At 42.6% G+C, this 26,946-nt stretch overlaps 1 protein-coding gene across 1 annotated transcript in view; it reads left to right on the top strand.

Moving 5' to 3' along the window:
• The window catches only part of LOC126143130 (disks large homolog 5-like), a 337,648-nt gene that overhangs the window by 291,147 nt on the left and 19,555 nt on the right, over positions 1-26,946 (top strand). Inside the window, exons 5-6 of the mRNA XM_049915340.1 lie at positions 7,389-7,631; positions 13,945-14,145. Of these exons, the coding sequence (XP_049771297.1) occupies positions 7,389-7,631; positions 13,945-14,145 (444 nt within the window). The remainder of the gene's footprint in view (positions 1-7,388; positions 7,632-13,944; positions 14,146-26,946) is intronic.

Consider the following 26,946-nt stretch of genomic DNA (forward strand, 5'->3'; position numbering starts at 1 on the left):
AGCCATATATTTTTAAAGTGAACGTTTCCTTTCGAAGACGCCTAAAATCGCAGAATCCGTACCAGAATAAGAAAAAAATATATAAATTTGACTGTAAAACGAAAGTGCTGCATATAGCCTTACGCAGAATAAAACAAGGAAAATATTGGTGTATCAGATTTTGCGATACGTTTATCGGTTCGCTCGTAATTAAAGCGTAAATTCGAGTGTCCATAATAAAAATCCTATAGTAAGAGGAGTCATCAGGAACCTAATCTAATCAGTTTAAACAAATAAAAATAAAATAAAAACAGTTGATGTATACATAACATAATAATGTAATATACATAGCGGTATTACTACGAAGAACAATATCCAGTGGGGACGAACTCCGATGCAGAGGCGCTGAGTCGAGCAGGTCGAGCCGCGAGCTGTATTACTGCGTGAGCTGAGACCGCAGAGACCAGAGTGACACCTGAGTCGCTTTGCTCGACGCTCTGGCTAGAGTCGAGAAGGTGGGGTGAGCGTTGAGCGGGCGAGTTCCGAGGGGGGGGGGGGGGGGGGGGGGGCGGGGCGGTTAACTCAGCCGCTCCGAGACAAATCGTCCGTTCCCTTGCGAGCAGGTTTTTGTAAGTAGTTACTATGTTATCCGCTAGGTGGCTCTCTGTCCTGTTGCTCGCATCAACTGCCCAGAGGGCAGGACGTGCGACTGAAACGATCGCCGACAGAGTGCGATGCGAAGTTAAGCTGCGCCAGACACTGCACAGTGCACACGGCAGACGACGCACAGAGACGGCACGGCATATGTGAAACACAAAATCCAATGGGGCACTGCACAATGCAGGCAACCAAGGTAGAAGCAGGTCAGAGGCCGGCGCTGGCTGTGTTGTGTTGTGTGGCGTGCACTGTGCTCTGACCAGCAGAGGCGCTGCTGATATGCTCCGTCTCTCCCTCTCTCTCTCTCTCTCTCTCTCTCTCTCTCTCTCTCTCTCTCTCTCTCTCTCTCTCTGCCGTGGGAAACGTTTGGAGCTACCGTTCTTTTTTTCTGAATCACTGATTGTTCACTCCTTTGAAAGATTGAACTCCATGAATTAGTTCAAGAGCGGATCCCCCATCTCTAGTGTTAATGTTAGAAAGATGTATAGAAATGTACCCATATGTAATGGATTAGGAATGGGACATGGGCAGAAAAGGTCAAACAAGCAAGAAAGTCATAGCGTTGTTTTTATTTTTAATCTGTTACACAATTCATTCAATACGAGCACCAGAGACATCGAGATGCTGTGTCTGTGAAATGATGCGATCGACAGTTGGCCGCAGCAGTTCTGGTAAAATCTGAGCAACGTATTTCTGTTTACTGGCCTTCAGAGCACATAGAGACCAAATGTGTCCCAGGTAAACACATTATTTTAGATCTTCCCAGTACCAAGTCACGTGGTTTCATATCTCGAAGGCCATGCATCTAGAAAATCTCTAGACATAAAACGATCACGGAAGGTTGCATTAAGCAGATCTTTCATCGGGCGAGCGACACGAGATGTTGCTCCATCTTGCATGAAAACAGTGGCTTCCACAGAGTTGTCTTCCAAAGCAGGAATCGTGCTGTAAGAGGACATCTCGATAATATGAATTTGTCACTGTATAGGTACTCACGAATGCACATTACACGATTTCATACAGGAAGGACAATGGCTCTTGAGTGTAACACAAGGTTTAGCAGTACCCCAAATTCGGCTGTGCTGTGCATTCACTGCACCCTGTAGTGTAAAATGTGCCTCATGGCTTCAAATGATGTCAGACCACATGTCATAAAATTTGATCTGTGCCAGAAACCGAAGAGCAAATTCAGAATGTTGCTGCTGATTCAGAGATTCCAGTCACTGCACTGTCTGGATGTTGTGCAGATACTAGTGTAAAATAAAACTCAAAACTTTCCGTACTGTTGAACATGGGATAGAAAATTTTCGTGACACAGCCCAAGCACTAGCAACATCTGGGGAATGTACTGCACAGTCAGTTACAAAAGAAGCACCTCGTCAATACAGCACGGATGCCATATTGTTGTACAAGGTACAGTGCCAGATTTACACCTGGTGGCCAAAAGTGAACCAAGTTTTTTCCAGGTGTTGACAGATGTGAAAATTACCGAACTATCAGTTTAATAAGTCACAGCTGCAAAATACTAACGTGAATTCTTTACAGATGAATGAAAAAACTAGTAGAAGCCGACCTCGGGGAAGATCAGTTTGGTTTCCGTAGAAATATCGGAACACGTGAGGCGATACTGACGCTATGACTTACCTTAGAAGCTAGATTAAGGAAAGGCAAACCTATGTTTCTAGCATTTGTAGACTTAGAGAAAGCTTTTGACAATGTCGACTGGAATACTCTCTTTCAAATTCTGAAGGCGGCAGGGGTGAAATGCAGGGAGCGACTGGCTATTTACAATTTGTACAGAAATCAGATGGCAGTTATAAGAGTCGAGGGACATAAAAGGGAAGCAGTGGTTGGGAAGGGAGTGAGACAGGGTTGTAGCCTCTCCCTGATGCTATTCAATCTGTATATTGAGCAAGCTGTAAAGGAAACAAAAGAAAAATTCGGAGTAGGTATTAAAATCCATGGAGAAGAATTAAAAAGTTTGAGGTTCGCCGATGACATTGTAATTGTCAGAGACAGCAAGAGCAGTTGAACGGAATGGGCGGTGTCTTGAAGGGAGGATATAAGATGAACATCAATAAAAGCAAAACGAGGATTATGGAATGTAGTCGAATTAAATCAGCTGATGCTGAGGGTATTAGATTAGGAAAGAAGACACTTAAAGTAGTAAAGGAGTTTTGCTATTTGGGGAGCAAAATAACCGATGATGGTCGAAGTAGAGAGGATATAACATGTAAACTGGCAATGGGAAGGAAAGCGTTTCTGAAGAAGAGAAATTTGCTAACATCGAGTATAGATTTAAGTGTCAGGAGGTCATTTCTGAAAGTATTTGTATGGAGTGTAGCCGTGTATGGAAGTGAAACGTGGACGATAAATAGTTTGGACAAGAAGAGAATAGAAGCTTTTGAAATGTGGTGCTACAGAAGAATGCTGATAATTAGACGGGTAGATCACACAACTAATGAGGAGATACTGAATAGAATTGCGGAGAAGAGGAGTTTGTGGCACAACTTGACAAGGAGGAGGGACTGGTTGGTAGGACATGTTCTGAGGCATCAGGGGACCATAAATTTAGCTTTGGAGGGCAGCGTGAAGGGTAAAAATCTTAGAGGGAGACCAAGAGATGAATACACTTAGCAGATTCATAGGGATGTAGGTTGCAGTACGTACTGGGAGATGAAGCTGCTTGCACAGGATAGAGTAGCATGGAGAGCTGCATCAAACCAGTATCAGGACTGAAGACGACAACCAACTACTACTACTACTACTACTACTACTATAAATAATTCACTCTGTGCTGTCTAGACTAAGAACAGATAAACAATATAAGGCAGTGAGAAAGTCGAGGATAGGCTGCAGCAGGTGGAGCATGCAGTCATTCGAGCAAGCCAGTGGATGTGGAGCAAGAGCTAGTGCATTCTGTACTGGTATTTTGAGTTCTGTCACGGGGAGAATTTTCTCAGAGAATGCTATTTAAGTTGTAAGAGAGAAATGCTTGTTTAGACACACAAGTGGTGTGGCTCTGTGGGTAAGTTCCTTGCTTCACATGCAAAGATATGGGACAGATCCCCATTTAGTCTTGATGTTTCCTTCATTTCACGTACTGTCTCTTTCTCCTCTGGACAACTGTCTCTTAATGTGGAAAAATACCAGTTGTGCAGTGGTACGGAGTGCGTCGAAGTGTACCACACCTCGACTCGCTAGGAAGAAAACGGCATCCCACCTCAAACAGGACCGCGTCTAGTAAACCACTACGGTGTTGAAGACAATCTGTAGGATAAGGACAACTGTAATTTTTTGTGTTAAAATAATCAGTTGTGTAGCAGTTGTCTTAAAAAGCAGTGCCCCATAATGTTGTTTCCTCCCCATGCATAGACATGACTATTTATGAGTCAATGCCAGATTGTCAGTAAAATAGTTCACTGTAACTGGACAAAGCTAATGATGTTCTTCTTATTATAACATATCACTTCATAAAAGTGATAACTTACTACCTGTACCAGGTGTAGAAGTATGAAACAAGAATTCCCCTATAGATAGTGTTAGTCATCAGTGTAGGGCCTGTGAGACCGCGTCTGCAGCTCCATCTGCTTCCTGAAACGGCTGATGACGAATGTCAGTGCACACGAATCAAAGTTCCGTACATCGGTATCTGTTTCAAACCTGTAAACTTGTCAAGTTTTTTGCTTACAAACTAAGAGTTACGGACAAGATTCATTTTTTTGATGTGAGAAACGAGTGTGGGAAACGACCGAAAAAGTTAGAAGACAACCAATTGCAGGTTTTGAAGATGATGGGGAGTGGGTGAGGATGATGGGCAGTGATACTCAAACTCAACAGGAACCCCCAGAACAATTGAATGGAACTCAAAAAGCCATTTCTTTTTGGTTGAAAGCTATGCAAAAGATGCAGAAAGTGGGAAAATTGGTTCAGCATGAACTGAATGAAATACGGAAAGCAGATCAAAAGACCACTTGGGAAATACTACTCACCAGATAAAAAGAAAGTCGTTTCTCCATCAAATAGCGACAGGTGATGAAAAATGGATAATTTTGAGAATACTAAGTGTTGTAAATCAAATGTGAATCCAGGCAAACCATAGACATCCAGTGTAAGACCAAATTGCTTTGGAAAAAGACGATACTCTGTTTGGTAGGACCAGAAGAATGTCATTTATTATGAGCTGCTAAAATCTGGTGAAGCCAATCACATTGATCACTGCCAACAATAAATGATCTATTTAATTCGAGAATTAAGTAAAAAATGACCAAAATAGGGAAAAATACAAGTCGTATTGCTCCGTGATAACACCCCATCTCACAGCAAAATGGGTCAGGGAAATGACCCAGGCATTCAGTTGAGAAATACTAGGTCATTCTGCTTAGTTTTCAGACTTGGCTTCGTCCTATTATCATCTATTTGCATCTGCTGGAGAGGTGGGAGAAATGTATAAACAGCAATAGAGATTATTTTGAATGAAATATTGTCAGTCAGTTTCAAACAGATGTGTAATTATTGCAGCCAAATTCCAGTGACATACAGTACTTATACAACTGCTATGTTTCCAGTGAGTGATCGTCATCAGCACATAGGAATTTTGTTAAGTGGGTAGTAAGTGAGAAGTAGAGAATTTGTTTAAATGTGCATGAAATCGGGAGGACGGACATCTTGTTTCCACAAGCAACTGGTTACCACAATACAGCACTCTGAGGAGATTCACCACTTCTCAGAGACAGCACTGCCCCAGAGAACCCTGAAGCTCGTAACAAAAAAGGAAAGCAGAAGATACATTGTGTCTAGCCCATAAATTGGAAAGACTGGTCATTTAATGTGAACAATGTTAATGTTTATGGACTGAAATGTAGTAAAAGTGTTTCCTGCTGCAATATTCAATCAATATTACAATGTTTTGTGAAGAAGGTAAGCTAACCTTAGCAAAGCAAAAGGGGATCTCAGGTAATTGTATTAGGGTTCTTATACCCTTTCAACTCATTCCTAATTTAACTACAAATTAACTGAGGCAGAACACAGGTAACATTTCATTTATGGCATTCACATCAGAACTATCAATATTACTGAAATTTCAACTGCTATAGCAGTAATGTGTGACAAGCTGGGAGTTTTGGTCGGACAGGAAGTGTGTTAAGATAGCCGAAGTTATGGCGACCGCTCGTGTAAAAGGGCCCTCGTAGTTCTGTTGGTACATTGTTATATATAAGTGAAACGTGCAACTGGTAACATAAGAAGAAAATTCTCTCTTGTCGTACTAATAATCCTGTGACATTACCGTATTTACTCGAATCTAAGCCGCACTTTTTTTCCGGTTTTCGTAATCCGAAAAACCGCCTGCGGCTTAGAATCGAGTGCAAAGCAAGCGGAAGTTATGAAAAATGTTGGTACGTGCCGCCACAACTAACTTCTGCCGTCGAGTATATGTAGCGCTATGCAGGCATGCTTTGTAGGCACAAAGATAAATACTGGCGCCAAAACCTCTGCGTCAGTAAATAAATAAACAAAAATAGTGGAAGACGAGCTTTTTTCTCCGCCGCGAGTTTCGACCACTGCATTTTCATACATTATCCAACGAAGTAAATACAAATTCCGTATTGTTCATCTTCGAATGTAGCACAATTTCAGTGTACTACGAAAATCTGACTGGCAAGACTGTTTGGGATGTTTGTCAATATGGCCAACTCTACGTTCTGAATTTTTTCCTACCTGTGAGAAGAGATGGTTGCCAATAGGAACCTGATGAAATTTGAATCACATACAGTATTCTCTTCACCATAAGAATAGTATGAATATAAACATTTTGCCATGTATTCTTTTGTGTTTGCTGCTATCTCATTTAAGTCCTGTCTGCCTAAAACTACGAAACTAGAGTGAGACAACAGCAAACGTGGAAGAATATACGTATCGTGTCATGTTTATATTCGTATTATTCTTATGTCTAATAGTGATAGTCAGAAATGAAGCACGGCAAGTGACTAGATTTTTAAATCTAAGATGACTCTAATTTGTGTGCAGAATTTGATGTAATAAAGAAGTGGCCGCAACGATTTTCAAACAGAGAAAAATTTTCGCCTAACTCTCGTTGAGAACATGTTCTATCATACGGAGTCTATTATTTGATTCTTGTTGAACATTATCAAAGAAAGCAGCTGTGTAAGTAACAACAAATAGCAGTCTCTTGCCATTGTTTCGCTAATGAGATGATTCCTCTCTCTCTCTCTCTCTTTCTCTTTTTTTTTTAAAATAATGCGACAAACAATGCATTACACAGTGCGGTAATGCATTTTCATCTTAAGAGTGACGCAAACACCTATAACAAAGAAAACGGCACTTACCAGATCAAAGCAAAATAAGCAATCGATTCAAACCAGACGAAGCACGTGAAAAAGGAAGGGTACCCGTGTAAATACGGACGGAGTGCCTGACGCATAGCAATGGCTAAGTGGTAAAGCTTAACTGCTAAGCTTACGACTCGAACCAAACTACTGTAGCTGTATCGTCATTCGTTTGACCTAAATTGTGTCTCATATTACAATGGACCAACTTTGTTTCGATTTGGAGGTGCGGCCTAAAACTTCTCTCTCCCCTTGAATTTCGAGTCTCAAATTTCATGTGCGGCTTAGATTCGGGTAATTTTTTTTTTCCTTTATTTAGTCTCATTTTTCAGGTGCGGCTTAGATTCGAGTGCGGCTTAGATTCGAGTAAATACGGTACAATAATACTACACTCTCTGTTACTAGGAGCAGCAGTCTTCACCATCAGAAACTCCTTCCGTGGTCGAAAAATTTATAGCAGAACAGGAGGTGGTGATTGCAAAACTCGCGGAGTCTCGCATCTCGGCACCACCTGAACCGACGCCAGATGTAGGATTGTATGCTGAACTGATTGAGGCAGAAGTTCACAACGTAGCCCTGGAAAAGCAGTTGAAAGAGAATGAATCTAATATTGAACTGGCCACTGATAGTCTGGTGCAGAATACTATGGTAAGTACTACGAGACTTCCCAGATTCATTACTTTTTGTGAATAGTTCCCAAAGAAATGTGGACAGTTGTCTTATTAACAGAGCATGTTATCACCCTGTCACTGAAAATCTGAAAAAATTACTTAAATGTTTGTGCTGTTATGGTTGTGGTCTCTAATCAAAAGATAAGTTTGATGCAGCTCTCCACAGCTGCCTATCACATGAAAGCATCTTCATTTCTAAATAACTGATGCGGCCTCCATCCGTTTGAACCTGCTTATTGTAGTCATCCCTTGTTCTCTCCTACAGTTTTTACCCCTGGCACTTCCCTCCGTTAGAAAATTGACAATCCCTTCGTGCCTCAGGATGTGTTCTACCAACTGATCTGGTATTTTAGCCAAGTTGTGCCATAAATTTCTTGTTTCTCCAATTTAGTTCATTAGTTATTTGATCTGCCCATATAATCTTCCTTCTTGTCCAAACCATATTACATGTCTGCACAATGCTACACACCATATGAATATCTGCAGGAAAGAAGGAAAGACTTCCCAACCCTTAAATTTATCTTAAATCTTAGGAAACTGCTTTTTTCCCCAAAATTTAATACTTTCTCCCAGACAAGAAACAAATTGTTTATAAACAGAAGAAATGTGTTTAGAGTCTTGAAATGAATACTTCAGTATATACAACACATTATTCCATTCATCCCACTACAGATGCAGTTCTTTGAAATAGGAAATGTATTGTCAATCTCATAGGAAAAGAGCATACTTCAACAACATGTTCTATCAGTACGAATGTGATACTCCTGCATCTGTTTTATGACTTGACTTCATAGCATGTAAGTGAATTAGATCGTCGCAATTTTTTGTGGAGATCATAATACCAGACCTGATCGTATCCCCAGCAAATAAAACAAATTGCATTTATACACCAAGGCAATTACTGATCGCAAACTTTCACTTGGCTGCCGGTTGTAGAATGCTGGGAGTAGAGGCTCGCATTTGGCTCGTAGCACATTGGCTGTTGCGACAAGCCCCACCTCCTTCTCATAGGACAGCCAGCTTACAGCTGCAGCTTATAAAAGAAATGGAATAAGCATCACCTTAATGTTTGAGTAATTGAAAACAGTTATTACTACAATATAAGTATTACTTCCAAAAACAATGAGGAATGTGTAGGTAGAACTAAAATCTTACAAAACTAGTTGCTTCCACTGCAGTTGTCCATGGTTGTGTCCATGCTAGTGGACAGATTTGGTGGTGCTGGATGGACACGTGTTAATGACAGTGTTGTCAACGGCAATTTTCATCACACTGATGCGCCTCCAGTAATCTTCCTCCAGCTCTCACATTTTCAACAGTAAAGTTCCCACCCTCACTGGTGATATACTGATAGGCAGCATTGGCGAGATTTGACATGTTTCCGGCAGAGATATCCGAGGTAGCATAGTGGTTTGCAATGTGGACTCGCATTTGGGAGGATGATGGTTCTATCCTGTGTCCAGCCATCCTGATTTAGGTTTTCCAAGATTTCCCTAAATCGCTTCAGGCAAATGCCGAGGTGGTTTCTTTGAAAGGGCATGGCCGACTTCATTCCCCATCCTTTCCTAATCCGATGACTGATGACCTCGCTATTTGGTGCCTTCCCCCAAATCAACCCCCCCCCCCCCTCCCCCTTCTCAGCAGAGATATCCCTCATAACATTTTGTTCTCTGAATTGTCGTTTCAGTTTGGCCTGTGCAAACTCGGTTGCATTCAGATTGCAGTTGTATGGTGGCAACTAAATAAAATTTAATGAAAACAAAATATGATCCCTTTCCACAAAACAAATAATTAACAAACTTTATACTCAACACCCCTTCTGGCTGCGTTTCTGCCATTTACAAAATCAAGCTGACTCGGACATAAGTTGCAAATTCCCGTATTGCACAAACTTTCTCATGCATACATTTGCATAGTTCTAATGAAATATCACATTCTCAGCTTATGTATGCCATTCTCCCTCCATCCATCCCTCCCTCCTTGGCTGTAGTTTCAGTTCATACAAAAGATGAATACTTTACGGTCCGTAATTCAGTTTCACAATGCCAGCACCGTTACTGTTTGTTTTGAATAAAAGTTTGTATCTCCAGAAGTATGGAGGTTATTGATTTGAAAATTTAGCACTATGGTTGTGTTATCAAAAGAATTTGGTATACAAAGTATGAAATAGATTAATATTTAATAGTACTACTTAGATTCGTAGAGGGTATGAGGAATGTATTGCATGCAGCTTTAGTCAAGGACATGGCTCGCACGGCCCAGTAGCCAGAGTGTGTGAGAAACAAAATCTGCTCTCCTCATGGCTCCATGCCAAGCTACGCTTTCAATGCAAGATGACAACTCATAATACAAGGGAGGATTGAAAAGTTTCGGAATCACCACAAGGGTTCAGCACTATTACAACACATATCACATATATTCATTGGACTGTTGCCTGTAAACACGTGCCACATCAGTACTCTTGGGGAAAAAACTGTTGTGGTAATGTGGCTCTGTTGTTGTTCCTGCAAAGTAATTTGCGAAGAGTAAAAAATTGAGATTCGAGCAGTTATTAAGTACTTTGTACAGAAAGGTATGAAAGCAAAGGCATTGATGCCGATTTCCAGAATACACTGGAGGACTCTGCTTCTTCATATACAACAGTTGCCAAGTGGACAAATGAATTTACATTCGGTCAGGAGTGCTTAGATGATCCGCGCAATGGTCAGCCGAGACGTCATTACTCCAGAAATAATTGCAAAAGCACACAAATTGGTCACAGAGGATTCAAAGCGTGTGAAATTGCTCATGCTTGCCAGATGTCATCTGAAAGGGCATATCGTATTTTAACTGAAGAATTAGAAATGAAAGAATTATCTGCAAGATGGGTGCCGTGACTCTTGACGCTAGATCAAAAACGTACGAGAATGGACATATCAGAACAATGTTTGGCCTGTTTTAAGAGAAACGAACAGGATTTTTTCACCGGTTTGTGACCGCAGATGAAACTTGGGTGCACTACTATACCCCAGAGACAAAAACAGCAGTCAAAGCAGTGGAAACGTGCCGATTCTCCGCCACCGAAGAAAGCAAAGACAACTCCTTCAGGTCATGGCATCAGTGTTCTGGGAAGCAAAAGGGATCCTGTTTGTACTTGTAGATTATCTCCCCACTGGGCAAAAAGTTACTGAAGAATACTATGCTAACATCCTGGACAAATTGCAACAAAAAGACCAAGGAGGAAAGTTAGCAAGGAAGAAAGTGATCTTCCCTCAAGACAATGCGCATCCGCACACATGTACCATCACCATGGCAAAATTACACAAACTAAGGCATTAATTGTTGCCACACCTGCCTTATTCACCTGATGTAGCTCCACTGGACTTCCATATCTTACAAAACTGAAACTTTTTCTTGGTGGATGAAGCTTCACTTTAAATGAAGAATTGATGGCCGGAATTGGCAACTGTTTTGCAGGCCTGTAGGAAACTCATTTTTGAGATGGGATCAAGGCAATGGAACATCGTTGGACCCAGTGCATTAACCTACAAGGAGACTACACTGAAAAATAACAAACATTTCACTGATGTAAGTACTTTTTTTTTCTATTTCGTTCTGAGAACTTCTCAAACTTGCCTCTTAATTTGCTGTGGTACAATCAGATGGCAATTTCTCGTCGTGCCTACTGATCTGCTGTACAGTGCTGTTCACGACACAGTCCATCAACCACAGTTATTGTTGATGAGCAGCGGACATGTTGAGCATTTACAGTAATGCTGCAGGCTAAAGCAATGAACTAAAATTTGTACTGTACTGAAATTGGAATCCTGGGTTTCCTGCTCACTACACAGACATGCTGATGTTATGCCAAAGTTGCCGCTGCTACCAGAGCTGCAGTGAATACTCCTGTAATCTCCCTCCCATATACAAATTCCAGTTCACACCTCAGCCCATTGCTATTCCACTTCTAAACTCGCATCAGTATTGCAGAGGCTCTCCAATATTGGAATAGTGCCTTGGCAGTGAGTGAAATGGGATTAATCCTGCCTGTACATCGTGTAAGTTGATGTTTCTGCCTCAGCCTATATCATTACTGTAGATATAGGTGAGGAACATAAACTGTATGTGATTAATCTTGAGTGCTTGTTATAAAGATAATCTTTACTGAAAATTGATTGTTATGCTAATTATTGCTTTTATAACAATGGAAACAATTAATTTTTGATAACGTAATGTAATTGAATAGATAAGATTTACTCGTCAACCGGTGGCAGAACACAGATGGAACACGGCATCTTTCCTTTCCATCCCGTCCGTCAAGTCTTCCCTGACACGCAGTTCTGGGTGATTTTCCCCAAATCTGTGCCTTTTCCTGGACCTCTCCAGTCCTTTTCCTTCACCTCTCTTCCTTCCCCTTCAGCTCTTCTGCTTAGAGGAGCAGCCTCTGCCTCTGAAAGCTTGCCTAGCAACCTAATTATTGCTTTTGTATCGTACAAAGTGCTATCTGTTGGTTATTTTGCACACTTTTTGGTTTCAATAAAACCCTATGTCATTTCAAGCATGTGTAAATTTTTACATCACTACCTATGTTATTTTGCGAAGTATTGAATTTTCAAGTGTTAAGACTTTTGGCTCACCCTGTATTATTAATAATTAATGTGTACTGCTCTTCTGAGTCGGCACCAATTCACGGGAGAAATCGTATACAAAATAATAAAAACGTGTCACTGAACAATTATTACTGTCAGTCGTGACTAATGCGTGTGGCCAGTGGTTGAAAATACTGCTACAGTTGTAAGAGTCTTTTATTTAACACACGACCAGTTTTGAGCTATTAATATGCCCATCTTCAGTTGTCGTACTGGAAACAGTAAGAGACTGGAAATAATTTTTACACTCGGAAAACGCACAAAGAAAACAAAAAATCCATAAATTTAAAAACTGGCGGTCGGGCTAGGTGCCGCAAAACGTAAATCGGTGCCAAAGTGACGTCTGGCAGCACTACGGAAGACTGCCCGGATAAAGAAATGTGTAAATAATACCGGAACACTTACGCTCGGTACTGTGGCCCCGAGGGCCGTGTCGGACGAGTAGAAGACGTGGTGTGCTACCGATGGGCGCAGGTAATACATTACATAAATTTTATGTCACAGCTTCCACTCGGTTTTACTACAGTTCTGTGCTGCCTCGGTCAACATCTTTCTTTACCGTGCGTAATGCACTGTTAACATTTTTTGTGTAATGTTTTTTAATGTAAATCACCAATTCAGATTGGGAATGGCCGGGCTAGTGGTCTCGCGTTCTTCTTCCCGTCAATAGATGGCAGTACCTCTGCCACTCTGGTTTACCAGTTTGCTTCCTCCTTCGTGCCTGCTCTACTCCGAGCTCTGCACTCGTTGGTAGCACACCGCACCTTGTACTTGCCACTGTGGCTCTCGGAGTCACTGCACCGAGTGTAAGTGTTCTGGTATTCTGTGCATATTTCTTTACCCGGGCAGTCTTCCGTAGTACTGTCTTGTGTCACTTTGGCATTGACTTAGGTTTCACAGCACCTGGCCCAACCAACAATTTATAAATGTTTCCAAATTTATGGATTTTTATGTTTGCTGCTTGTAAAAATTACCTCCTATAACTTCCTATTTTCAGTAAGACACCTGAAGACGGGCGTATAAGAGCCCGAAAGTGGTCGTGTGTTAAATAAAACGACCTTGCAACTGTGGCAGTATTTTCAGCCTCTGGTATAATTCTCAGTTGTGGATGTTCCTCCGACAGGATTGATTGTAGTGCGTGTGGATTAAGTTTTGAGAACAAGAGTCGGTAATATTTAGTATCGATATATTTTAGGTCGGCACCGTAACTGGCGAGCTTTTAAAATTACCGTAGTTTTACAGGATTGTGCTACCTGACCACGAAATTGTTCCACTTGACCTCCTGTAGGCATTACCGGAAACGTGCAGTGGTGTTACAGTAAACAACTAGAGTTGTGATTAAGGAAAGTGCATCACACTGTGAATTGCTTTAAGACAGTTGTGCATATACTGTCAAGTGGTTCAGCATGTCCTCACAAAATATCACGGTGAGATCTCGTGATAAGCTGACTACAGTGCCGTCGCCCTAAGGTGCAATAATATTGTTTGACTAATACTACTGATAAGGTTGTCGATTGACTGTTTTGTGGGCAGTGACAGCTGTCCTTATACCAGGGATGTTGCAGCTGTCAGATATTTAGCACGGTAGCTGGAAAGAAAGCAAATCAATTTGTAATTATATACTTGAATTTTTTGCAATGTAAATGTTCTGTCCATTTTCAGCACGCATTATCAGATTCAGCAGACATAGAAGTTGTAAGAGAATGGGCAAAGCTTCAAGTTACGAGACAGACTAGTGATATAGTCTGCCGTTCACTGAAGGAAATCATTTCGGCTGGTAGCTCACTTCGTTGCGACAGAGACTTCCTCCGTGTTGTTCTACTTGATGCTGAAAAGAAACTTAATGCACTTGATGAAAGATATGTAAGTATTAGCTTTTGTCCTACATACACATTACATATGTAAGCTGAAATAATATACCATTGGACATATGCAGTGCATAGTTCTAGTAACTAACTACTAAAGCACTGAGTGGTCTGTATTTCCAAATACTTACTTCTATTCTTTCAAAGTGTTGTTGTTGTTGTTGTTGTTGTTGTTGTTGTTGTTGTTGTTGCCGCAGTCTTCAGTCCAGAGACTGGTTTGATGCAGCTCTCCATGCTGCTCTATCCTACGCAACCGTCGTCATCTCTGAGTAACTACTGCAACCTACATCCTTCTGCGATTTTTACCCTCCATGCTTCCCTCCAATACTAAATTAGTGATCCTGTGATGCCTCAGAAGGTGTCCTACCAACCGATCCCTTCTTCTAGTCAGGTTGTGCCACAAATTTCTCTTCTCCCCAATTCTATTCAGTACCTCCTCATTAGTTACGTGATATACCCACCTAATCTTGAGCATTCTTCTGTAGCACCACATTTCGTAGGCTTCTATTCTCTTTTTGTCTAAACTATTTATTGTCCATGTTTCACCTCCGTACATGGCTACACTCCATACGAATATTTTCAGGAAAAAAGACTTCCTGACACTTAAATCTGTACTGATAACAAATTTCTCTTCTTCAGAAACACTTCCCTTGCCATTGCCAGTCTACATTTTATATCCTCTCTATTTTGACCATTGTCAGTTATTTTGCTCCGCAAACAGCAAAACTCATCTACCACTTAGTGTCAAGTTTCCTAGTCTAATTCCCTCAGCATCACCTGATTTTATTCGACTAAACTCCATTATCCTTGTTTCGCTTTTGTTGACGTTAATCTTAAATCATCCTTTCAAGACACTGTCCATTCCGTTCAGCTGCTCTTCCAGGTCCTTTGCTGTCTCTGACAGAATTACAATGTCATCTGTGAACCTTAAAGTTTTTATATCTTCTCCATGGATTTTAATACCTACTCCGAATTTTTGTTTCCTTTACTGCTTGCTCAATATACAGATTGAATAACATTGGGGATAGGTTACAACCCTGTCTCACTCCCTTCCCAACCACTACTCCCCTTTCATGCCCTTAGACTCTTATAACTGCCATCTGGTTTCTGCACAAATTGTAAAAGCCTTTTGCTCCCTGTATTTTACCACGGCCACCTTCAGGATTTGAATGAGTATTCCAGTCAACATTGTCAAAAGCTTTTTCTAAGTGTAAAAATACTAGAAATGTAGGTTTGCCTTTCCTTAACTTATCTTACGAGATAAGTCGTAGGGTCAGTATTGCCCCCCCCCCCCCCCCCCTCTCTCTCTCTCTCTCTCTCTCTCTCTCTCTCTCTTTTCATCCACTGTGCTGCTACCTCTGGTTGTTACGGGAGGTGGAGGGTAAAGTGTTGTCGCTCCGTCAACAGTGTTGCCATTCTTATTACTCCAGTTACACTGCTTATGTAATCTAAAAGAAATCAAAGGTGAGTCTATTTGCACCAGTGCCGATACTTTTGAATTTATTCACCATTCCTGCTGAATAGACGGCAAATGTTAGATTTGGGATGATGTCATGCGCTTGAGTAATCCAGTGCCTGTAAATATTGAAATATTCAACTTTTTAGCTTCTTGTGATTCCTTGTAAGGTCTACTGTATCATTACTCCTTTCAATACTTATTCCCATGTTAGCCATAATGGGGGGAATTGAGTATGGTTTGTAATAGACAGCATTTAACTAACTCACAAACACCTGTATATTTTATACTGTGTATTTTTCATGTAGATTTTACAAAATACTGCTCCATTTTCTCAAACGAACAGAGATTTGTACCTCTCACAACTGTTTGTCCCAACCAGAGAAGGGACTGTCTAAAAAAGTAACAGAAAAATCATGGAAATTTGCTTTTTATTTTGCAGTACTGATTCTGACATATCAATGATTATACTGGTTGTTACATAAAACTGCAGTTGTTCTGTAATAAGTACATGCTGATTCTTAGTCTTTGGAATGACCTTTTTCACAAAATTCCTATCATGTACTAAGCAACATCACATGTTTAAATAGTGATCAGATATTAAAATACATTTACAGCAGTCTTCAAAAGTTACAGAAATCAGATAAGCTACACACAGTCCCCACAGTCTCAATGTGATCAGAGAATGGAAACGTGGTCCAAGTAGTCTGTGTTCTTATCATCTTTGAAACTAAGTTCAACCGTGGGTGATTTTAAAGCACCTGTAATACATTCAAAAATGGTGACGTTGGTTTATCTGTCAATTCTCTACAAGCTCTTGCAAATACATATACTTCCTAATCCAAGTACTTACCTGCTATAAACTTCCAGCTTCATTTCACATTCTGATATATCACTGGTACATGTGGACAGGTAGGCATCATATTTCTGTGTGTCTGTGGCACAGACAATACAATAGTGTACGTGATTAGGTCCCTTAGCTGACAAAACTGGGAAGCTGCCACATCATAGTATAGGCACAACTGTTGTGGCATGACCAAAGATGTGTGATCTGTGGGTGACCAATGATACTAGGTAAGCTATTGGTGCAATATTCACTGACATATATTTGTTATTCTCACTTGTGCTATCTTATTAAAAGTAGAGGATCGAAACTCTTACATCATAAGACATGCTGCATGTAATATTAGAAACTACAGTACAAAGTCCATCTACAGAAAATTATGTTGGGCTTCTTAATGAGGTGTGCCAGTCAGTGTAGAAAATGAAATAATACTGATGTAGTAACAAATGGTATGACCCGCCAGGTTAGCAGAGAGTGCTAATGCGCTGCTTCCTAGGCTCAGGTAGACGCACCAGCCCCAGATCGAATCTGCCCAACGGATTAACGATGAGGGCTGGTGTGCCAGCGAGCCTGGATGTGGTTTTTAGGAGGTTTTCCACATCCCTCTAGGTGTAAACCAGACTGGTCCCCACGACCCACCTCAGTTAAGACACGCAGACATTTGAAACGTGTTTGCACTCATTCATGATTTACACTAGATGCAGACAGCTGGGGTACACTGTGTCCTGGGGGGGTGGGGGGAGGGTTACGGGGTGGCGGCAGGAAGAGCCTCCGGCCAAATCAGATAGTCAGCACTCCAACTCTGTGAAAGGTGCGGGACAAGGTGCAAGCAATACTAAGTAACAAATGGTACATTAGAACCAGTTACAAATTTTATATACCATAGCCAGTACAGTTATTTCAACAATATATGACAGTACCGATGTTGGAATCTACAGGTGTTGTCTGAGGGAGGGGGACCTACTTTAGATTGCCTGTATGAGGAATCTAAATTACTGTAAAAGTCAATGCAGAAAGAAAGTATTAGCTACTGTTTTGTGGAAGATAGCCTCATTTACAGCTTATATTTGAAAGTCTTGTAGTACCAGCTGATTCATAGCTCTTACATGTCATGTTACATGTACAAATGTAACATTCATTGTCTAAAAATATGCCGGGCATAGACGTGGGGCATATTAGTCACACTAAAAGCTAAAATCTCCATTGGTAAATTATTAACAGGAGGATCATATTTTCCTCAAAACTGTAGCTACTACTTCCATTTCGCATAAAGTTGTTGTTATAAGCTTTAATCGCCAATAATTGCGTGGATATTCAAACACACTCACTTGGAAACAATAGCTGGTTACATGACAACAACTCAGTATCTCTCATTCGACTGCCGTGCCGTGCCGTGACACGCGGCCAGCGCCGTTCGTAGCTAGGTGGCGCTCCCACGCTCAGCCGAGTTGCGGAGCGCCTCTATCACCATTTGCGCGTGCTGTCGTGGCGGCACTGTTAAATGTCGTGGCACTGTCACAACACTTTTCTCCCCTTGAAAAAAAAAAACACTCACTTCCTTGGAGACATGGACAGTGAGGAGACATCCGTGGCCTCTTGTGAGGCCCCGAGAACATCCCACGGAGAGACACGAGAGTATGGTCGAAAATGTCCAGGACGGAAGCTCGTCCGTGGAACGTGCCTCCTGGACGAGATGATGGGTGAAAACTCCGGAGCAGCATCCGTAGGTGTCGTGGACCTGGGGGTGTGCTCCAGCGAGATGGGTCCCGGAGAAGGCGGCGTATTCTGAAGCGGTAGAGACGTCGGCTGCATAAACACGTACGGTAGATCGGCAGCAGCTACAGGACTGGCTTCTCGGGCTGGTGGAGGCGAAGGAAGGGGCGGTGGCACCGGCGTGGCCACCACTCGTGGGCGCATTTGGTCGTAATGGCGAACAACCGTGCCGTCGTCCGTACATATTTCACAAAGCCGGTGGCCGCGAAGAGCCTTGACCACCCCTGGAATCCATTTAGGGCGAGATCCGTACCCTCGTGCCCACACGTCGGCACCCACCGAGTATTTTCCCGCACTAGGGGACACAGCACAAGGCCTGACAGGGTGAAGCAGGTGCAGTAGAGTGCGCGGTTGGCGGCCGTGCAAGAGTTCAGCAGAGGCGTGAAGCGATAAGAACTCAGAAATTGCAGCAGAGCGTCATCTGTGGAAAAATCACTAAGGAATTTTTTCATCTGGCTTTTGAAAGTGCGGACAAGGCCCTCGACCTCCCCATTCGATTGCGGATGGAAGGGCGGTGCTGTAACATGACGAATCCCTTGTCCAGTACAAAAATCACGGAAGGTCTGCGAAGAGAACTGAGGGCCATTGTCCGTGACGATCGTGGATGGAAGACCTTCTAGCGCAAAGATTTTGGTCAAAGCCAGCGTCGTCGCCGCAGTGGTGGGTGACGGATACCGAACAACAAATGGAAACTTCGAGACGGCGTCGATCAACAGTAGCCAATAAGTACCGAGGAAGGGGCTGGCAAAGCCAGCGTGCACCCGTTCCCATGGCTGTGCCGGATCAGGCCACGGAGAGGGCATTGTACGAGGTGCAGCCAGTCGTTGAGCACACTGACCACACGCAGCAATCGTGTGGGCGATGTCCAAATCAATACCGGGCCAATAAACGTGCCTGCGGGCCAGGGACTTAGTCCGAGAAATCCCCCAATGGCCTTCATGCAATAGTTTGAGAACATCTTTGCGAAGAGAGGCTAGCACCATGACCCGTGGAGATGCGCCATCCGTGGCCAGAACACCACCACCATCACGAACAGATGAAGGTGCAAGGCATGGTAGTTGCGAAGGGGATCCGATGCCCGGCCTTTGGTCCTGTCCAGCCAACCCCGTTGAACAAAACCGATCACCTGACGCAGGACCGGGTCCGGCGCAGTACCTGATGTGACCTGCGAACCTGTAAGTGGAAAACCCTCGACCGCACGACGTTCTTCCTCATCAATGTGGAAACAGAGTAGTTCATCACGATCGAAAACCGGGTCGGGGCCCATCGGCAATCACGACAATGCATCAGCGTTGGTGTGCTAGGCCGTGGGGCGATAGTGAATCTCATAGTGAAAACGAGAAAAGTATAAGGCCCAACGTTGCAGGCGGTGAGCTGCCTTATCCGGAAGAGACGCCGATGGGCTGAACAGAGAGACCAGTGGCTTGTGGTTGGTGATGAGGTGAAACTTAGAACCATAAAAAAAAAGCGCTGAACTTTTATAGAGCATAATGATAGCGAGCGCCTCCTTTTCGATTTGAGAGTAACGCCGTTGCGCATCGTTGAGGGTCTTGGAAGCATAGGTGATGGGTCGTTCCGACCCATCCTCATACCGATGGGCGAGAACAGCCCGTAGGCCATACTGTGATGCGTCAGTCGCCAGAACCAAGTGCTGACACGGACAGAATGTGGCAAGACAAGGCGCCGACTGCAAATGAGCCTTCAGGCGGACAAAAGCCTGCTCACACTCGTCGGACCAACAGAAAGGGACGTTTTTGCGTAACAGCTGATCAGAGGATGAGCTACCGCCGCTGCGGATGGATTGAATTTGTGATAATAAGCAATCTTGCCTAGAAACGCCTGAAGTTCTTTGACCGTAGACGGCCGGAGTAGAGGGTTAATGGCCGCAACGTGCTGACGTAGAAGACGTATACCCTCACGGGACAAGTGGAAACCAAGATACACAATGGAGGGTTGGAAGAACTGTGACTTGTCCAGATTGCACTTCAACCCAGCCGAATGCAAAACCCGAAACAGTGAACGCAAATTGCGAAGGTTCTCCTCAGTGGAGGCCCCCGTGACAACAATGTCATCCAGATAGTTGATGCAGCCGGGAACGGAAGCCGTGAGCTGTTCCAAAAACCGCTGAAAAATGGCCGGCACGCTAACGACGCCAAATGGTAATCGCTGGTACTGATACAGCCCACAAGGAGTGTTGATGACGAGAAATTCCTTGGAAGAAGCATCCAACGGCAACTGATGGTACGCCTCCGATAAGTCAAGTTTGGAAAAGAGCTGGCCCCCAGTGAGGTTGGTAAATAACTCCTCAGGACGGGGAAGAGGATAAGTGTCAGTGAGGCTCTGAGCGTTGACAGTGGCTTTAAAATCGCCACACAATCGCAGACTCCCGTTGGGTTTAGAAACCACCACGATTGGCGATGCCCATTCACTGAAGGTAACAGGAAGGAGAATCCCTGAAGCTGTTAACCTGTCTATCCCAACCTCGACAGGTGCACGCAACGCCACCGGAATAGGGTGTGCCCGGAAAAAATTAGGGCGAGCTGTAGGTTTAAGAGTAATGTGGGCTTCAAAATCCTTGGCACGACCCAGACCAGCAGAGAACACGGACGGAAATTCAGAACACAATCCATCCAGCTGTTGATACGGAATATCCTCAGAGATGAGGTGCTCATCATCATCAACGGAGAACCCGAACAACTGGAAAGAATCATAACCGAACAGGTTTTCAGTGCCCGCATGATCCACCACATAAAACGTGAGGGGCCTAACAACAGACTTGTAGGCAGTGGAAGCATCGAACTGGCCAACGATAGGAATTTTCTGTTTATTATAAGTTCTCAGATTTCGCGTAACTGGAGACAAGGGAGGGGAGCCCAACTCCAAATACGTGCGAGAATTAATGAGAGTTACTGCAGAGCCAGTGTCCACTTGCATGCGAATGTCTTTATCCAGAACACGAACAGTAACAAACAACTTATTTGTTTGAGAAAGCACACAGTTAACATCCGTGTCCGATGCCTCGTCCTCGTCGACAGGAACTTTAGGGGACCGACATACAGAAGCAATGTGGCCTTTTTTCCTACACGAATTACATGTGGCCCAACGTTTCGGACACGTGGCCCCGTCATGCTGTGCGAAACAACGTGGACGAGAAGGAAGTGCGGAACGAACCTGTTTCTGCGGTTGCTGTTTTTGCTGCGAGCGTCGCGGCCCAACGCGACGTTGTTTACGTGAGTGAACCGCCGCCACATCTTCGTTCCCCTGTGAAACAGGCAAATTGTCCGTGTCGAAAGTTGACTGTACAGACGTTCAATCCTGTCTCCAGCCATCCTGATTTAGGTTTTCCGTGATTTCCCTAAATCGTTCCAGGCAAATGCTGGGATGGTTCCTTTGAAAGGGCACGGCCGATTTCCTTCCCAATCCTTCCCTAACCCGAGCTTGCGCTCCGTCTCTAATGACCCCGTTGTCGACGGGACGTTAAACACTACCCACCACCACCTTGACTGTACAGCGCCTCCGTCACACCACACGTCTATTTGCGCGCCAGCAGTGTTAGACACTTCAAAGGATTGAGCGATGCTTAGAACTTCAGACAATGACGGGTTTGGCAGTTGTAGGGCACGTTGTCTAACTTCTTTATCAGGAGCAAGCCCTAGAATAGCATCCCTAACCATTGAATCAGCATAAGACTTGTGTTGAGTGTCCGTGACAAACTGACTCAGACCGTGTAGTTCCGCCACCCGAGCCCGGTAAGATTGATTGGGCTGTTTACGACACCGGTAGAACGCCACGCGGGCGGCAACGATGTGGGTGTTTCTGCGGTAATAGTTAGACAATAAGTCACACATTTCTTGGAGGGACAGAGAGGCAGGTTCCTGCAGAGGGGCTAACTGAGATAGCAGCTGATAGATCCGTGGGGAAATCCAAGATAGAAATAACGAATTAAACATAGGAGTGTCGACAACACCGAAAGCCGAGAAGTGTTGCCGCAAACGCTTCTCATAATCCTCCCAGTCTTCAGCGGCCTCGTCGTAAGGAGGGAACGGAGGCGGAGAAGAGGAAGACAGACGATGAGTAAGCGACGTCGACAACACCTGAACAGCAGCCGTCAACTGTGTTTGCTGTTCAATTAGTGCTTGCATAAGCTGTTCCGTGTCTGCCCCGTCACGAACACACAAATCCACAACGCAGTGAAAATATCCGACCTCGTCGCCAAAAAGTGTTATAACCTCTAATCACCAATAATTGTGTGGATATTCAAACACACTCACTTAGAAACAATAGCTAGTTACACGATAACAACTCAGTATCTCTCATTCGACTGCCGTGCTGTGACATGCGGCCGGCGCCGTTCGTAGCTAGGTGGCGCTCCCGCGTTCAGCCGAGTTGCGGAGCGCCTCTATCGCCGTTTGCGCGTGCTGTCGTGGTGGCACTGTTAAATGTCGTGGCACTGTCACAACAGTTGTAGTGTGGTTTAGGTGGTCCGTACAGGCAATCCAAAGTAGGTCCCTTCTTCACATAACACTTGCAGGTTCCAATATCTGTACTGTAATATATTGTTGAAATGACTAATGACATGGTGCAACCAACTATGGTTTTCCAGTTTCATTATAACACTGCATGGTGAAAAAAGATTCACCTTCTGTGTGTGTGTGTGTGTGTGTGTGTGTGTGTGTGTGTGTGTGTGTGTGTGTGTGTGTGTGTTTGAGGGAGTGAGAGATATTTATTTTAATACATCAGTATTATTTTATTTCCTAAACTTACTGGCACACCTCATTAAAAGGCTTCTGTGGTTGGACTGTACCACAATTTCTAATATTACACGTGACATAATATCTGATGTAAGAGTTTCAATCCTTTACTTCCAACAAGATAGCATGTGAGAGAATAACAAGCTTATGCCAGTGAATATTCCACCAGTACCTTACTTAATGTTATTGACCATCCACAGATAAGATCGTAAACATCTTCAGTCATACCATAACAGTTGTACCTATACTATGACATAGGAAGTTTGTTTTTGTCAGCTAAAGGACGTTATCACATACATTGTTGTATTGCCTTTGTGCCACATACGCACCAAAATAAGAAGCATACCTGTTCACATGTATCGACAATGTATTGGAGTGTGAAAAGAAGCTGGAAGCATAAGATATGTAAATAACTTGGGTTATAAAGTGTATGTATGTGCAAGATCTTGTCAACAATTGACGTATAAACCAATGTCACCCTTTCTGAACGTGTTATGGGTGCTTGAACATGACCCAAGGATAATAAAAAGAATACAGTCTACTTGGACCATGTTTTCATGCTCAAAACACTGGACTGAGTTTACCCTCTTCAAAACAACTGTGGAGCTCTGATTGTGTGCCTCTTCCTGTTGGCGTGGCCAGCAATGCAACATAACCAAAAAAAGGTTCATGCAGACATAAGATCAGCTGTGCAAGATGTCTTTAGTGCTTTTGAAAGTGAAACCTGCATTGCCAGTTTGTCAAAGGATAAGTTTTGGTCCTGTGTGAAATCCACCAATGGATCAAATTTATCATTTGTAGATAGCAACTGCACAAAAATGGAAGATGGAAAAATTCTAGAGTTAGAAACAGTTACTCAGATCACATGTTCTCCACATTCACTTCCGTGCACACATTGACATACATGCATGTGACATGTGTAAGCAGGAGCGTTTGTGGAATGGAAAACTAAGTCAGGAGGAGGGGGCGAGGGTCCAGTGGACATTATGAAACAACTATTAGATAATACCTGTAGCCTCTCTTAAAGTAGTTAATGACAGACCTGTGGAACAATGAAAAACCTGTGATTACACACACACACACACACACACACACACACACACACACACACACACACACACACAAAATAAATATACATAATCTCCTGAATATTTATATCACTAACCTCAGTTTGTTGATTAATTATGGATCATGTTTCCCACGTATGACTTTCTGGAAATGAATATGTTGTCAGTGACTGTATATCCTCTAACACACAGTAAACAACTGTTTTTCGATATCTGAAGGAGCATGAGAAAATTATCATTTCCATAATTTTAGGGGCCTCCGGACAGGTTGATATCTTAATTTCCATTCCCCCCCCCCTCCCCCCCCCCCTCTAGTCATGGTCTACAGAATTTACCATTCCCAATAATAAATAAAACACGTATTATCTCCTTAGTTCTGGTTTATTCATTTGTTTCAACAAAACATTGTGCGAGTAACCATGTATACGAGGGGCATTTGAAAAGTCTGTGCATAAATAAAAGCTACTTATGTGTTTGGCGTAAACCTTTGTTTTTCGAAATAGTCTCCTTTTAGACTTATGCACTTCATCCAATGTGATTATAATTTGTTGATCCCTTCCGAATAATAGGAATTATCCGTATGCAAAACAGCTATTAGTTCCTGCAATCACCTCCTCGTTTCAATAAAATCATTGTCCTGCCAGCTATTTCTTCAAATTGGGGAACAAATAGTAGTCTGGAGAATAGGGGGGATGTGAAATGAGTTGGAATCCTATTTCCATTACTTTTGTGACCACTACTGCTGAGGTGTGTGAAGGTGTATTGTCGTGATAAAAAAGGACTTTTTTGTGGTCCAATTGCCAGCGTTTTTCTTGCAGCTGGGTTTTCAAACAGTCCAATAATGATGAATAATATGCACCTGTAATAGTTTTACCTTTTCCAGATAGTCGAATCCCAAAAGACAGTCGCCATAACCTTTCCGGCCGAAGGAATGGTCTTTGCCTTTTTTGGTGCAGATTCTCCCTTGGTAACCCATTGTTTAGATTGTTGTTTGAGCTCAGGAGTATAGTAATGTATCCATGTTTCATCCACAGTGATGAAACGACAGTTATTCCTGTGGATTCTTCCTGAACGGCTGCAAATCATCCTTGCAATGCTTCGCACAATTCAGTTTTTGGTCAAGTGCGAGCAATCGCTGAACCCATCTTGTGGATAGCTTTCTCATGTCCAAATATTTATGCAAAATAATATGTACCCATTCATTTGAGATGCCCACAGCACTAGCAATCTCACGCACCTTATCTCTTCTGTCATCCATCACCATATCATGGATTTTATCAATGATTTCTGGAATTGTAACCTCCACAGGGCATCCAGAATGTTCAGCATCACTTGTGGCCATATGGCCACTCTGAAAATTTTGGAACCCCTTATAAACTGTTCTAATCAAAGGTGCAGAGTCACAGCAGTGTTTATCAAGCTTCTCTTCAGTCTCCTGAGGTGTTTTGCCTTTCATAAAGTAATGTTTAATCACCACACGAAATTTTTTTGTCCATTTGTTTGACAATGACTCCACTTCCTTGATTCACGCGAATGTCAAACACAAAGAAATAGACCAATATGGCTGAAAAGATACTACTAACTGAACATGACCTCGATACGGGCCAGTGGTGCCATCTCTTGGACTTTGCACGGACTTTTCAGATGCCCCTCGTATGTAATAGTTCTCAGATTGAAATTTGATTTTTGAATCCCCCACCTCTGAGAGCAATTATTTAGGAGGTAGTGATTCAGTAGCTTTCAAAACACTTGAGGAAGAGAAGCTACGTGGAGAAAACGTAACGATCACCAAGCAGGAGTGCAAAAAAGCAAATGGGTATGAGGCTATGAGGACTGAAAACTGCATATAAGGGAAAGAAATTGGAAGATGGCTGACGATTAGATGGTAAGAATAGACATGAAAAAATCTGTCAAGGAAAGAATTCAAAACTATTATGGCATAGCAGTAGCATAGAAGATATTAGAAAAGCTGTGTGGGCAGTTTTGTTTCACCTCTTCAAGAGACAATAAACCCAGTCATAGGCCTTCCAGAAAGTGATTCTATTTACAAACCAGCTATTTCTTTTGCAAGTAGAAATCTTGAAAGAAACTTCCAAGGATTTGTCAGATGTAAGTCCACTGACGAAAATCACTCCCAAAATCCTAACGAGTCCACGAACAGTGTAATCTGGGAGAGAATTCCCGAGAGTTTTGGTGGCAATCGGTATACTGCATTTTGGTGTCTTGGATGCAGTGACAATATTCAGTGAAGGAAATGTTGCAAGATATGAAGTACTGAAAAGGCTGCTTGAAACCTTTGGTCATTTTGCAGTAAAACAAATGTTAAATTTAGATAAAGAAAGGCTTTGTGTGTCTGAGAACTGTTTGAGACTTTGAAACAATGGCAAGACAGGGAGGAAAAAGGATATTGCAAGATGAAATGGAAGAGGATGCAGACAACCCAATGTATGGAGCTGGGAGGCATTGACAACTTTAATGGCTGTTTTCTGTAAGTTGTATTTTTCAAGAAAAAAGTGTACTTTCTTAGTTTCTATTAACCAGAATTTGTTCAAAATTATGGGGTATACTCATTGGAGTATTGTGCATATTTTAACACGGGGATTTTCGTATTTTGTAAATCTCAAAGAAGTTAGCCTTATGTACATCGAACGGTGTAGAAAGTTTGTCTACTTTTCACAAATATAATTATCTTAAAAATAATCAATACTTTCAGAAATACCTTTGTTAGTGGCTAGAAATGTGCAACCCAAGGCATATTTTCTTCAAATTTTTATTCCCAATAATTGCTGAAAAAGGTACCTTTTATATGAATAAATATTACATTGTTTAAGATAGGGATTTTTCCAATCTGCCCAGAACTCTTTAAATGAAGTAAAATCATATCAGCCATATTATGTCTTATGTAACT

The sequence above is a fragment of the Schistocerca cancellata genome, unplaced genomic scaffold (assembly GCF_023864275.1).
Source record: "Schistocerca cancellata isolate TAMUIC-IGC-003103 unplaced genomic scaffold, iqSchCanc2.1 HiC_scaffold_782, whole genome shotgun sequence".
NCBI classification, from domain to species: domain Eukaryota; kingdom Metazoa; phylum Arthropoda; class Insecta; order Orthoptera; family Acrididae; genus Schistocerca; species Schistocerca cancellata.